We start from the raw sequence: 13,863 nt of genomic DNA, 5'->3' as shown, positions 1-13,863 counted from the left end.
TGTTATTGTAACTTGCGTGTTAGTGCAGTTTCTTTACTTTCTTGCATTTACACAGGGTTATACTTGAGTTTGAAAAACTGAGATGGGTCTAATAGTATTGAATGTATTCCAAGAGATAGAGTGACTTTGCCTTCGAGCAGGAAATTCAAATAACATATAAAACACCCTAAGTTTTGACTTACTTTACTTTTCTGGGTATTGTTTACTGTATAAAATGTCTTGGCAGATCCAGCAAGATATTTCATTTGACTCATTTGCACTCTAGAATTCAAAAGACCTTTCCTTTGTGAAGATTGAAAGGAAGAAGCCCAAGAGCAAAAGATTTAAAAGGAGAAAAGAAGACTCTCAAGATGTAGATGAAGAAATAGAATCCATTTTGTGGAATCAGAAAGGTAAGAGCAGTTCTCTGAGAAGCCTTCTGTGCACTACAAAGACATGTCCCTTAAACTGCAAAACAACATTACCGACTCCTGTATCTGTATCTGTTCTGTAAATATAATAAGTTTGCCGGTGCTTTTCAATTGTAATAAGGCAATGCAGCAGCTGTGCTCTGACGTCTTCTTTTCTGGCAGGTAAACCAAAAGGAATAGAGCTACAGACCTCTTCGGTAAAATTTGAGGACATAGGAGGCAATGACGAGGCTTTGAAGGTTAGATAGCAACTAAATACTCTTAATGGGATAAAGATCTTCGAGCAGAAAAGTTAACATGAGTTCACTGAAAGAGGCCATCACCTAAAGCAGTGGTCCCCAACCTTTTTATCACCGGGGACCACTCAACACTGGGGACCACTCTCCGGGGACCACTCTCCGGGGACCACTCAACGCCTTTTACTGAGGCCCGGTGGGGGGGAGTAGTTTACTCCTCTACTCTCAACCACTGCCCTAACGCTCTCTGATCGCTATGGTAATGTTTAAACATCCCTTCAAAATAAGATACAGACATGCCACAACAATGAAGTGTGTTGTAAAGGGCTGGGGGGGATGAAGTAAAGGGCCGGGGGGGGGGTTGGAGAAGGCGTCCTTTGGGGCCCACCTCCAATTAGTCCAAGGACCACATGTGGTCCGCGGCCCACAGGTTGGGGATCACTAACCTAAAGGGCTCACCTAAGAGTTTCCATGGGAGAGGGGCCATGGCTCATTGGAAGAGCACCTGTTACAAATTTAATCCTTAGTGATGGTGGAAAGTGCCATCAGGTCACAGCATTTTATGGCAACCCTCCTAGGCTTTTCAAGGCAACAGTTGTAGCGACCCTATATTTCCTTGGTGATCTCCCATTCAAGGACTAAGCAGAGCCTACCCTGCTTAGTTTCCAAGGCATGACAAGATTGGACTAGCCTGGGCTGTTGAGGCCCAGACTAATATCTGATATCTCCAGTTAAAAGGATCATACCCTGGAGACCTGCTGCCAGTCACAATAGATAATATTGACCTTGACAGACCAATGGACTGTCCAATGGAGCTTCATGTGTGTTATTGTCTTGCTTATGGAATTATGTGGGCATGATATTTTTAAAGCAGTCCTTGGTTTTTTTAAACAAGTAGTGGTATATGCTCTGTGCTTAAAAATAAATCTAAAATCTGTGCTGAGGATATTTAGCTGTATAGTGGTATTAAAAACACCCTGCATGGAGCTATAACTCAGTAGAAAAGCACAGGCTCAGCAGCCAAGTGGTCCTGGATTCTGTCATATTGTGGACTCAGGGTGAGGGAGAGAGGTGGGGAAATTGCTCACATATACACCTAAGTGTGCAAATTCATATTCAATCGAAATGACTGGCATTTGAACCAATACATTCACTAAGAAAGCCATCTTTACCCTTCATCTCATGTAGCCAACATGCCCCTCCCTCTTATTGCCAGAGTTTCATGACTATTGTTCTGGCACACGTCATACATTTTTCTCTGCTCCCATTAACTCAGCTATTGGGTTTATCATCCCTACATCAGTCAGGGAATCAGGAAGATACATTCTGGTATACTGAATCAGTCCCTTGGTCCATCCAGGTCAATATTGTGTACTGAGACTGGCAGCAGTTGGCTCCCCAAGGTTTCAGGCTGAGGTCTTCCACATCACCTACTGCTTGATCCTTTTACCGTTAGATGCCGGGAATTGATCTTGGACTTTTCTGCATGCCAAGCAGATGTTCTTCCGCTGAGCCACAACCCCCAGCCAGTGGTACTACCACTACATCCTTCAAATGCTAGTTAGGGGTGTTGAAGGCCTGCTTCTTGTGATCCATAATCTGATAGTGACAGGGATGTGGTTTCCAGGGTTGCCACAGATGTTCTTCAAATATATGGGCAAGAAACTTTATTATCGTTTTCAAAACCCTTATAGTAACCTTTCCAAAAGCCTGAAGAAGTTATTTTAAAATGAAAACCGTATTCAGAGTCCAGTGCTTTCCTTGCATTTGTGTTGAAGGCACACAGCCTTGTTAATACTGGTTAAAAAAGGTTCTGTTTAATTTATTTCTCTTATTTTCATATGCAAATTGTCACTGTTAGAAAAATGTCTACCTTTTCCACCCTGTAATTTTTACTGCAGGAAGTATGCAAGATGCTGGTACATATACGTCATCCTGAGGTTTACCACCATTTAGGAGCTGTTCCACCTCGAGGATTTCTCTTGCATGGTCCACCAGGATGTGGAAAGACCTTGTTAGCACAGGCTGTTGCTGGGGTTAGTCTATTGACATGTACTTTGCTTTCATTATGTTAAATCATATATGCAGGTTAGTATCTGAACCCACAGACATCTTTGTGTTTTGAAAATGATTCCCATCTGAAACTCTGGATATTATAGAATAAATGGTCCAGTAGTTGCGGGATAAGGAGAAGGCCTACATCTAAAACCACTATGCACTATGTTGTATAACATTTTGAGTGCCAGCTCTAATGGAGTTATCATGAGAAGTATTTTAAACATGCAAAGAGATCTGTTTATCTCCTTATAATCTTGATGATCGTGTCTCCTCTTGGCCATTTTCATTGAGTAACCAGTCTTTTTCCCTCTTAGTTTCACAGAGTTCAGACTCCATATTTGACATTAGATTTCTTTTGTCCAACTGTGCTTTACACAGTTTATATGGAACTGTGTACACAAATTATATGGAATTTAATTTTCCATGTTGTTGCCCTCTCATTCCAGTTTAAAGGAATCCTGCTGGAGCATAGTCCGCCTTGATCATCTACAGACTTGGCCACTCTACTGCTCATCCTCATTACCAGATCATTTATGAACAGATTAGTAGTACTGATCCTTGTGAGGTCCCACTGCTCACTTCAATCCATTGCAAGAAATTTCAAATTATTCCTTTTCTCTGCTTCCTGCCATTTAATAATGCATAAGAGGACCTATTCTCTTATCCCATGCCTGCCAAACTGTGCCTGCCGAACTATAATCCATAATCTTTGTGATTGTCAGAAGTCTTGTGGAAGTCCAAGTATACTTATTTTTATTTCTTTGAATTTATCAGCTACCCTCTCTGCCAGAGCGGACTCAGGGCGATGACTAACATAACTCATCAGTACAACTTAAAGTCTCAGTTAAAGCTATTCTAAAAACAATTCTAAAAAGTTCCACCCATGGGTATAAAACCTAGACCATGGGTGAGGATGTGATATAAGAGGGAGGCCAATCTGACATTGATGTTTATTGTTCTATTAGGTCAACCTTAACCTCCTACTTGTTAACTTTCTCAGAGATCTCTAAAAGGATGGTGAAGCAAGACTTCCCTTTGCAGACGCCATGCTGATTTTTCCTCAGTGGGCTTTGCTCCTCTATGCTTGATGATGATTTCAGCCATTCCATCGTGTCCAACTTTAGTAACAGCTTCTACTGATTTAACTTGCACAGATGCTAGGCTAACTGGCCTGTAATTTCCTCGATCCCCTTTAGACTTCTGTACAAAAAATAAAATGGGGCTTCAATTTGACCTACTTTAGTCCCTCGGCATGTCTTAATCTGGCCGTGATGAGAGAGACTTCTGTCAATTTATGAATCTCAGTATGAAGTTTTCTTTATAACAACAGAATTATTCTTGCTTTTCTTTTTGCTGTAGGAACTTGAACTACCAATACTCAAAGTAGCAGCAACTGAAATGGTGTCAGGAGTATCTGGTGAATCAGAACAAAAGTTAAGAGAGCTTTTTGAACAGGCTGTGGTAAGTAGAGCAGAAAGAGCATTTTGTGATTTTTTTTCCAAAAAGATTTGAGGAAATTGAGTTAACATGAATGTGAATGTTTCATTCTTAACTAAAATTTCACTTTAAGTGAGAATATGCAAAAAGAGTCGTCTCATCCCCACCATATTCCTGTCTTTTGATTCCTCCTCCCCATCTTTAATGCTCTAGATTCTGAGAATCTCTTAGCACATCTAAAAATGGATTTTAGTGACAATTTACGTATGCTGATCAGATCAGCAGTTTCATATTTGAGTTCCTTAACAATCTTTAGGTATATGCCATCAGGGTCTGGAGACTTCTTAATTTCTAGATTGATGAGTACCTAGTGTCACTTCCATTTGATTCTGTTCTTCTGAAAACTACAGTGCCAACAGGTCTGAATGCCCCATATTTTTCCACAATGAAAACAGACACAAAGTATTCCATTTTAATATTGTTTTCTTGTCTTCCTTAAGCAATCTTTTCATGCCTTTACCATTCAGAGGCCCAGCTACTTTCATGTGCAATTTACTGCTCCTGATATATTTAAGGAATATCCAGCCACTGTGATAGAATTTACTAGGTCCGTTGGCTATCAAAAAATACTCTATTTTTGTTTATAACTGTTCCGATTTATTGAAAAAATATATAACTTCAATAATAAATATTCAATAGATATTATCTTCATTTTGGATACTTCCATTCGACCAGCCCTCTTTTGCACATAGGTTCCAAAACAGGCAGATGACTGGGTAACAAGCCTAAAGATTTATTTTCCAGGCAAGTGGTGGTCACAGAAATGAGTCTGCAAGGAGAAATCATATCCTTCCATTAATGTTAGTTTCAGTTATACTCTCAGGTTACTTAGCATTGCTCATACTCAAAAGCTGAAGAATCAAAACTTAAAATGGCTGAGTAAATTTCCATTCCAGACCCCCATACATTCTAATAGAGCCTGTGTGCAAATTTGTGTCCTTGGTGTCTGCTACAGTCTCCTGAATTTGTGTAGCCAGATGGTTTTAGCTGACTTCCCTAGATAAAATTGCCTCTGGTCTCAGTACAAGCGTATTCCATCTTTGTGCGTTTGACAGCAGGGGCTCACTTGCAAGTTGCAAAGCCATTAAACATGGTGTTGGTTATGCTAAGCTACTTGTTACATGCTTCATCATATATTCTGCCTCCCTAGAAGGTCCTAGAGCCTCAGTCTGGGACTCCATCCCTGTCTCTTAAGCAGTGCTGTATACCAAGCAGCCCCAAAGTCTTGATTGGCACTGTTCCCTACTCCCGCTCTGCATTGCAGACAGAGATTGGAAGTATGCACCAGTAAAGTTGGATAAATATGATTAGAATTGTGACCACCGCCGCTTATATGTTATATGTGACATGTTGTTTGACATAAATTGGGGTTTTTATGGGGATTTTATTGTGTTTTAACAGTTTATGTTGTAAACCACCCTGAGACCTATTTGGAGAAGGGCGGTCTAAAAATTTAATAATAATAATAATAATAATAATAATAATAATAATAATAATAATAATAATAATAATAATAATAATAATAATAATAAAAAACTACAGTTTAGGGCCTCAACATGGGCCCTCTGAATACCAATAAAATTACTGTATTTTCTACATTATTCTTTTACTAGCCATGAAGCTCGCTGCATGCATGCTTCCTAGCCCCGCCGGCCCACCTGCTTCTGTCTGTGTCAAGCTGGTCTCTTGGGGGAACGGGGGCTCAGCACAGCTATCGGCCTTTCTGCTGCCCTCCCCACTGGAGGCAACAGCCTGGCCCTGCATGCTGCCCCTGTCTGCGCCGCCTCCAGCACTGGCGCCTCGGCAGCGCCGCCGAGCCTCACAGGAGGCGGCAGCCTGGCCCCCATCATGGCCTTTGTCTCTGGTGGCACCACCCCCATCATGGGGCCACCACCTCCAGCACCACTGCCTCGCCACCTCAGCCATCCTGCAGTGGACCAGGCAGACGGGTGTAGTTCTTTCACCCTCTGTGGGCAGTGTGTGTGTGTGGCCGCGAGGGTGGGCAAGCCACGCGTGGCTGTCTGGTGGGGGCTGGCCCAATCTGGCGTCACCCAGCTTTGGCCTGCATTCCAGGGCCTGGAGAGGCCTGGACAGACCCAGAACAAACCTGGATAGGCTGCACTCTGGAGGCTATTTCCCTTTTATTTATGTAGCTAATGATTAAAGATAGAATAGTTTGTTATAGCAGAGAATCAGCAGTGTGGATTAGAAGGCAAACATTACACTCAGTTCTTAGATATACAGAGTCTATGGGATCCCATGGAATAAGTAATGAAAATGATAAAAGAAATATACTACAATAAGTCTCCTTTTGAAGTAACTGGAAGAGTTCAGCTGATCAAAGATTGGCTACGATGGCATGCCAGTTGGGCCAGTTAGATGGTAACAATGGCACACTTGAAACTACAGGCAGATCATCAGGAGATCTGACCAGTGTGGTGATGGAGGATGTGGCCTTTTCTGTAGTGATACCACAGCTCTGGAATTGCCTCCTTGCAGATAAGGTTCCTGTGCTGCCTGTTGTCATTTGACTAGACCTGCACAGTATTACTCTAATCAAAGTCTATAAATGTTAAACTGGAATAGCTTTTCATAGGAAGACATACTCCTCTCTTGTCTCCTTGGGTTCACATCAGAGCATATTTCACTTACTCAGCTACAGTAGAATTAGTAGTGCTGTTCATGTAGCTCCAGCATTTACAAGAGGAATGAAAGAAGATGCACCCCCCTCCCAATTCTGAGGTGTCTAAAAATTAATACTTTGGCAACTTGATTCTTTCATTTACTTTTTCACCATCAGGTGATCACTCTTACAATCACATAGACTGGTTAATCATGTTATCACAGCTCTTTATTCTTTCTTTGTGTGTGAATGGGAGCCATTTCTATATTCTTACATTTGGTAAACGTGTATCTCTGTACTTTCCTTATAAACCAGAAGTAAAATCTTTGTCAGGATTATGAAATGGAGAAGCATGTCTTAGTATATAAACAGGTACAGTCCATATCCATTATGACAACATTAGGTGATGTTTTCCTCTTTTCTTTTTTTGGGGGGGAGAAATATTGAATTTGTCCAGTGTTTCTAAACTTAATTGTTGAATATTAAAGTGAAAATCTGAATAGACACTATACATGCTTGTACATGGTGGATTGAAAAGACTTGGCAGAAGTTCAAAGGGAGCCTGTGTACAGAATTCTCCCACTGGCCCATAACCACTCCCACTCTCTGTTGCCCTGCCATCTGCATTCTTCCTGTCCTTTTTCTATCACTGGTAAAGACTGTTTCCCTTTGTGAGTGTCTCTCTCATTGGGCAGAATACTTTGAGGCTGGATTTACAAAGGGGTATGTGAGAGGACACAAGCATTGTTTCAATTTCTACCAGTCCCATATTTAATATTTATTTGAAATTGGACAGTTGTACCATGAAAGCATAATATGTGGAGTTTTTCTTAGTTTCTGGTTTTATGTGGATTTCTGTTTAATTTCTAGACCAGTGCACCATGTATTCTCTTCATAGATGAAATAGATGCCATCACACCAAAGAGAGAAGTTGCATCCAAGGACATGGAACGGAGGATTGTAGCCCAGCTTCTGACTTGCATGGATGGTCAGTTCTCAACAAAAACTTTGTGAAATTACATTGTCAACTCTAATTTTAATGTTAATATATTTGCTTCCAAGTAATATTTCAACTGGATTACTGTGGCAGGGTGCAAACGACAGATTTTTGAGTAGCAGTTCTCTTTGCTGCTTGCCACCTTGTCAGTGCAGGAATCCCAGGGGTGGCCCTTCAGTGGGTTACTTCCTGTCTCTGGTCAAGGTCAAAGGGTTACAGTCAGAGAGGATCAGTCATACTATTACCAACTTCCCTGCAAGTGTTCTGCAGGGTGCAGTTCTCTCCTCAGCATTATTTAACAACTTTGTGTGTCCTGTTGCCCAGCTAGTTTGGAGCATGGGGTGGGTCATCAGTATGCAAAAGACACCCAGCTCTGTCTCCTGATGCCCCTCTGACTGCATTGGTCCAGCTCTTGGGGGTGGTGATTGAATGGCTTAAAGCAAGCCGTCTCAAACTAAACGTTTCAAAGGTGGAGGTCCTCTGGCTGGGTAGGAAGGAAGCATGCCTCCCCAAGGTGGATTGAGTGCAGCTTGCAAATGCACATTTATCCAGAAACCTGGGGGTGATCTTTGATGCCTCCTTGACAATGATGGCTCAAGTCACAATATTAGTTCAGTAAATATTTTCCCATCTTCACCAAGCTAGAGTACTAGTGCCCTACCTGGCCTCGGAGCACCTAGCCACTGTGATCCATGCCTACTCTTGAACCTGCTCCAGAAACTATATTTGGTGCAAAATTCAGCTGCCCGGCTTTTCACTCGAACGCTGTGGAGAACCCATGTAAGACCTGTGTTGTAGCAGCTGCATTGGCTTCCAATTGAATTTCAGATCAGTTTCAAAGTTTTGGTTTTTACCTTCAAGGCTTTATGCAGTGTGGGTCTTCCGTATCTGAGGGACCACCTCTCTGGACATTTTCCCCAGAGAGCTCTCCAATCGAGCAGTACCAACCAGCTGAGGACCCTGGCCCCAAGGAGAAATATGGCTGCCTCAACCAGAGCCAAGTCCTTTTTGGCTCCTGCCTGGTGGAACAAGCTCCCAAGCCCTGCCTGAACTGAGTTTTGGACTATGTAAACTGCCCTGAGAAGGACAACTGAGAGGGGCAGTATCTAAATCATGCAATAAATGGATAGCAGCAAATTTCAGAAGAATATGCTGCAGGATAAACAATGGAGAATTTTGTGGGTCCTGAAAGATGCAAGTTTCATGACAGAAAATTCCATGAGCTAGAACCCAGTTTGTCAAAGCACGATGTAGTCAGAAAAGTGTGTGTGTGTGTGTGTTTATAGGATATATATATATCCTAAATGCAGAGTGAAGAAGGGGCAAAAAGCTTTTAAACAGAATGATTCCAGAAGTCCAAGCAGTGTATGAAAGAACAGGTGTGTCATAGCATATGCTGACAACATAATGTGTAAAGTAAATTCAAGATCTAATAAAGGATGTGATCCAGCCTAGTAGCCTCTGGTGTGATGTATGCACCGCAAGATGAGTAGTGTTAACAGCAACTGCAGAATAATTGCTATATAGGTTGACCATTTTGAAGGGCACAGTACTCTTTTTTCACTTTTCCTGGCTGCCATCCCCCCCACTTTTAACTCAAATTTCAATTTTGTCCCCATTTTAATAAAAGGTATATACTTGTTTTGCCTGTATGCTAATACAACCTGTACGCTAATATAACCCATGTTTGATTTCTATTAAAGAATTAGAATTTGGGCCTAGGGTGCAAAAGTCATAGCGCATGGGCTGTTGGTAAACTTGCAGCTGCATGAGCCCCACCCCCTCAGTTCTTCTGGTTTCCAGAGAGAGAGAAAGAGCGAAGGCCAGGACTTTAAACTGTTAATTTATTTGCAGGGCCCAGTAACCAGGGAAGATATTCTATTTTAGAATTTCCTTTTAGGAGCTACTTTAAGAAAGAAATTAAAGATATGGTTAAAAACCCTTTCCCCCTAGCTGAGTTCTTCTGGCCTGCATCTACCTAAAGTTTTGTATGGGTTCTGTCACTGAAGAATAATAGTAAGCTCAATATGTTTATAAACTTTTTAATTATCTTACTTTCATGAATACAGAATATTTAACCGCCATCCCGATGCCCCCTTTTTAGATGGAGGAAATAGGATCAGCTATTACTACAGCTATAGGAAGCTAGTGGTTCCCAGGATAGGTCATATAGTAGCACTCTTGAGAGTAGCTGCAGAAAACAATTGTAACTCTTTATGTCATTGGCCTCTTGTGGCACAGAGTGGTAAGGCAGCAGACATGCAGTCTGAAAGCTCTGCCCATGAGGCTGGGAGTTCAATCCCAGCAGCCGGCTCAAGGTTAACTCAGCCTTCCATCCTTCTGAGGTCAGTAAAATGAGCACCCAGCTTGCTGGGGGGTAAATGGTAATGACTGGGGAAGGCACTGACAAACCACCCCGTATTGAGTTTGCCATGAAAACGTTAGAGGGCGTCACCCCAAGGGTCAGACATGACCCAATGCTTGCACAGGGGATACCTTTTACCTTTATGTTAGCGGCAGATTTGATGACCACACAGTAAACAAAGTAGACCCTGCCCGCACAAGCTTACGCTGCAATAATGAGATTGCATTGTTACACTCTTCTATTTATTTATTTTTTTAATTGTCAGCACAGCGGCCTCAGGGTGGTTTACTACAAAATATAATGTACATATACAATAGTTGACAAAACCATTTAACATTAAAACCCTTTAAAATGTATCAGGTCACTGTAGTTGCCAGGTTATTGATTAAATTGCTCCCTTCTTAGTCAAGGATGGGAGAGAATTATGGAGATGGGCCCTTTTGATGGTGTTCCGTCAGCTCACTGGCCTCAGCCGAACACCTGGCAGACCTCTCCTGAGTGCACTGATATCTGCAGGCTTAGAAGGGTGTAAGTCGGCTTAGGATTGCAGTATAAATATGTCTTTAAGTATCACAAAAATCTCTTAATTATTTTGGTGTGTAGTCAAATTATTAGAAGTGGATAAGCAATGTAACTGCAGACATTCAGCACTAGTTCATTTTGCTGTGATGGCTATGATAACAATGGGTTTTCAGAAATTATTTTTAAAATGTTCTAAGGCTTATCTCTTTATTCTAAGTTGAATTCAGTTCCCTACCTAGCAAAAATTTCACTGAAAGTTTGTGTGGATTGAGAAATTTCCAAGGGTGGTAAAAGTTTATATTCTGTAAATCAAGTGTTAATAATGGATTGAAGTTATCTAATATCTTTGAGCAGTATTAAGGATCTAAATCAGCAGATACCAGGGAGTCACTAAGTGACTGGCTTGACCTAAACTGGAGCCTGTTTTGAACACAATTACACCACATTTTATGGTACACCCGACAGAGATTATAAACAAAATATATCAAAACTTATAAAATTTTTATTAAATCAAAGTCCAGGACTTTCCCATCAGAGTGTGTATTATTATTGTAACTAAATCAATATAGTTAGTATACAGAGTGCTATGTCAATTTGGAAAAATAGGAGCTTGATGGAAATGAGAACCCTTGAAACTGAGACATGATCAAGTATTTTCTAAAACTTGATTAGAGATACAGGAATATTTCTGTGTTTTTCTGTTTTAGTTCCCTTGTATGACTGGGGAGGTCATTTTTATACCACCAATTTTCTTTGCAAAATTTCTGATTGTTGTTGATTTTTCATGCCATTACACCATTTTATGTCATTTTTGTGCAGTTGACACCAAAATGAGCCATCAATATTAATAGAACATAGTTATTCTAAGCCCATTGATTTCTATGTATTTAGTAACTATGCCTACAATTTCACTATAATTCCAGTAATTGGCCTTGAGCAAGGAACTCTCAGCCCTCTCTTTGTGTAAACTGAATTTAAAATATAAGAATTATATAGAAAATACATACCTGTATATGTTTCCCAAGTGTGTCTCCCATCTGCAGATATCTAAATCCACAAATTTAGAGAACACTTACCCCAAACAGATTTTTCAGCAAAGTTGGGGGACTCCTAGGTTTGCAGAAAAATATGAAAAGCTAAAAAAAAAAATCATTGAGAGTTTTAAATTCCCTTCAAATTCAATGAGCTTACAGTTGGAAAATTAGAGAGGGGCGAGAAGGAAATGGCAAACCACTCCAGTATCTTTGCCATGAAAACTCTATGGACAGTTCCAAAAGGCAAAACGATATGATGCGGGAAGATGAGCCCCTCAAGTCGGAAGGTGTCCAATATGCTACTGGGGATGAGCAGACGGCTAGTCCGGGGAATGGTAGAGGACAGGAAGGCCTGGAGGATCATTGTCCATGGGGTCGCAGTGGGTCGGACACAACTTCGCACCTAACAACAGGTGGCAGAGCCCTGGAGCTTGCCAGCAGATGCCAGCTGCAGTAGACACTAGGTGGTGCTCTGGGTCTAACCATAATGGACACTGGGAGCAAATCCCAGACATTGCTGCCACTGTGGTCGGGCTTCAAGGTGAGTCATATTGAGCAGCAGAGGGGCAGGGGGCGGAAAGAGGGATGGGATTCTTCCTCTCCTCTGTGAGTTTGCTGGCTTATGGTGAACTGGGGTGTATTTGCAGTCTGTTATTGGAGGACCTTAAACTATTTCAAACTGATTGCCATACTTAAACAATCATTCACAACTCCACATACTCCAGTGATTACATTTTTGCTGCCACCAATAAGATCCTCTTTTTTAATCAGGTAGAGTTATACCAACTCCTGGGAAATTGAACCCTTTAGATTTTGAACACTAGCAAGAAAGCCCATTGCAAACAGGAATGCAATGGGTGCTAGGACCCAGAGGACACCATGAGGTGCAGCTCTCTCTGTGTCCCTCCCTCCCTCTCCCTGCGTGTCTGTCAGTGTGCCTCGCAGCAGGAGGCAGAGCAGGTAATAAGGGCTGGTTTGTAGGAGTGAAGGAGGACTGGTGTGCAGTTTGGGGCAGCTCTTTCGGTCGGTCTCTCTCTGCCTCCCTTGCAGCAGGAGCGATAGGAGAGAATGAAGGCTCATGTTTGGCCTGGCAGGGCTCTGTGTGTGTCTCTCTCTCTGTCTCTGACAATGCTGAGAGGAGCGTGGCTAGCGTCCAGGGAGGGAAGGTGGGAGCTGTAGGGGCAGAGCCAATCAGGATGGCCCTATTCCAACTTGGACAGTCGGACACGTTCCACCCCCCAGGCTGTTTCACAAATATAAAGAGCAGGGGTAGTCAAACTGCGGCCCTCCAGGTGTCCGTGGACTACAATTCCCATGAGCCCCTGCCAGCATTTGCTTGCAGGGGCTCATGGGAATTGTAGTCCATGGACATCTGGAGGGCCGCAGTTTGACTACCCCTGATATAGAGGAACCATGGATAAGGATTAAGTACTTGTAATTCCTTTAGCCTAGCAACACAGTCAATTATGGGATGGCTTATATCAGGTAACTGACCAAAACCACCCTGACTACTTCAATAGGAAAAAAGGAAAAATATACAAAAAGAGTTGGAAAGATTTATTAAGAGCAATCAACAACTTGAGCAGAACAGTTAACTTTTTAAAGCAATGGTCAGAGTTGAAGGATATTAAGCATTGGTGTCAGAATCCTGTTGGTTCTGCCATGCTTGACCTTTTATGTTTTATACTTATTAGCCTGACTGCAGCCATTTTGCCTGTCTTCTATCTTCTGTAATTGTCCAGAGTTATATTGGTGCCTGTCCATACAAGGTCAGTTTCTCAGGTTGGCCTCTATCTAAACCGCCCTGAGCCTCCGGGGAGGGCGGTATATAAGTATGATAAATAAATAAATAAATCTATCTTGGTGGAGTTCCCGGACTCTGCACCTGGGGTTGTTTCTTGTTTTGTCTTTGCTTTGAATCCATTGCTACCAACTGTACCATTGTGGGAGGGCCTTTCTGGATCTTATAATGTATCATTTGCCCTGGCCTATTCAGAACTATTTTTGGGTATCAGTGTGAAAACAGCTTGAATAAAGTTTTCTTACTTTAAACAGAAGAATTCTTGTTTACAAGTCTGTGATCCTGACAATTAGTAAAGTATTAATATCCAGAAAGTTAGC

At 41.8% G+C, this 13,863-nt stretch overlaps 1 protein-coding gene across 4 annotated transcripts in view; it reads left to right on the top strand.

The window, feature by feature from the left end:
* Nucleotides 1-13,863, top strand: part of NVL (nuclear VCP like) — a 54,944-nt gene that overhangs the window by 8,516 nt on the left and 32,565 nt on the right. For all 4 annotated transcript variants that reach the window (XM_077340504.1, XM_077340484.1, XM_077340477.1 and 1 more), the window contains exons 7-11: nt 266-392; nt 573-649; nt 2,548-2,682; nt 4,064-4,165; nt 7,695-7,812. In XM_077340504.1, the coding sequence (XP_077196619.1) occupies nt 266-392; nt 573-649; nt 2,548-2,682; nt 4,064-4,165; nt 7,695-7,812 (559 nt within the window). The remainder of the gene's footprint in view (nt 1-265; nt 393-572; nt 650-2,547; nt 2,683-4,063; nt 4,166-7,694; nt 7,813-13,863) is intronic.

This window comes from Paroedura picta, chromosome 1, assembly GCF_049243985.1.
Source record: "Paroedura picta isolate Pp20150507F chromosome 1, Ppicta_v3.0, whole genome shotgun sequence".
Classification (NCBI taxonomy): Eukaryota; Metazoa; Chordata; class Lepidosauria; order Squamata; family Gekkonidae; genus Paroedura; species Paroedura picta.
This window is presented reverse-complemented; position numbering and strand designations above follow the sequence as displayed.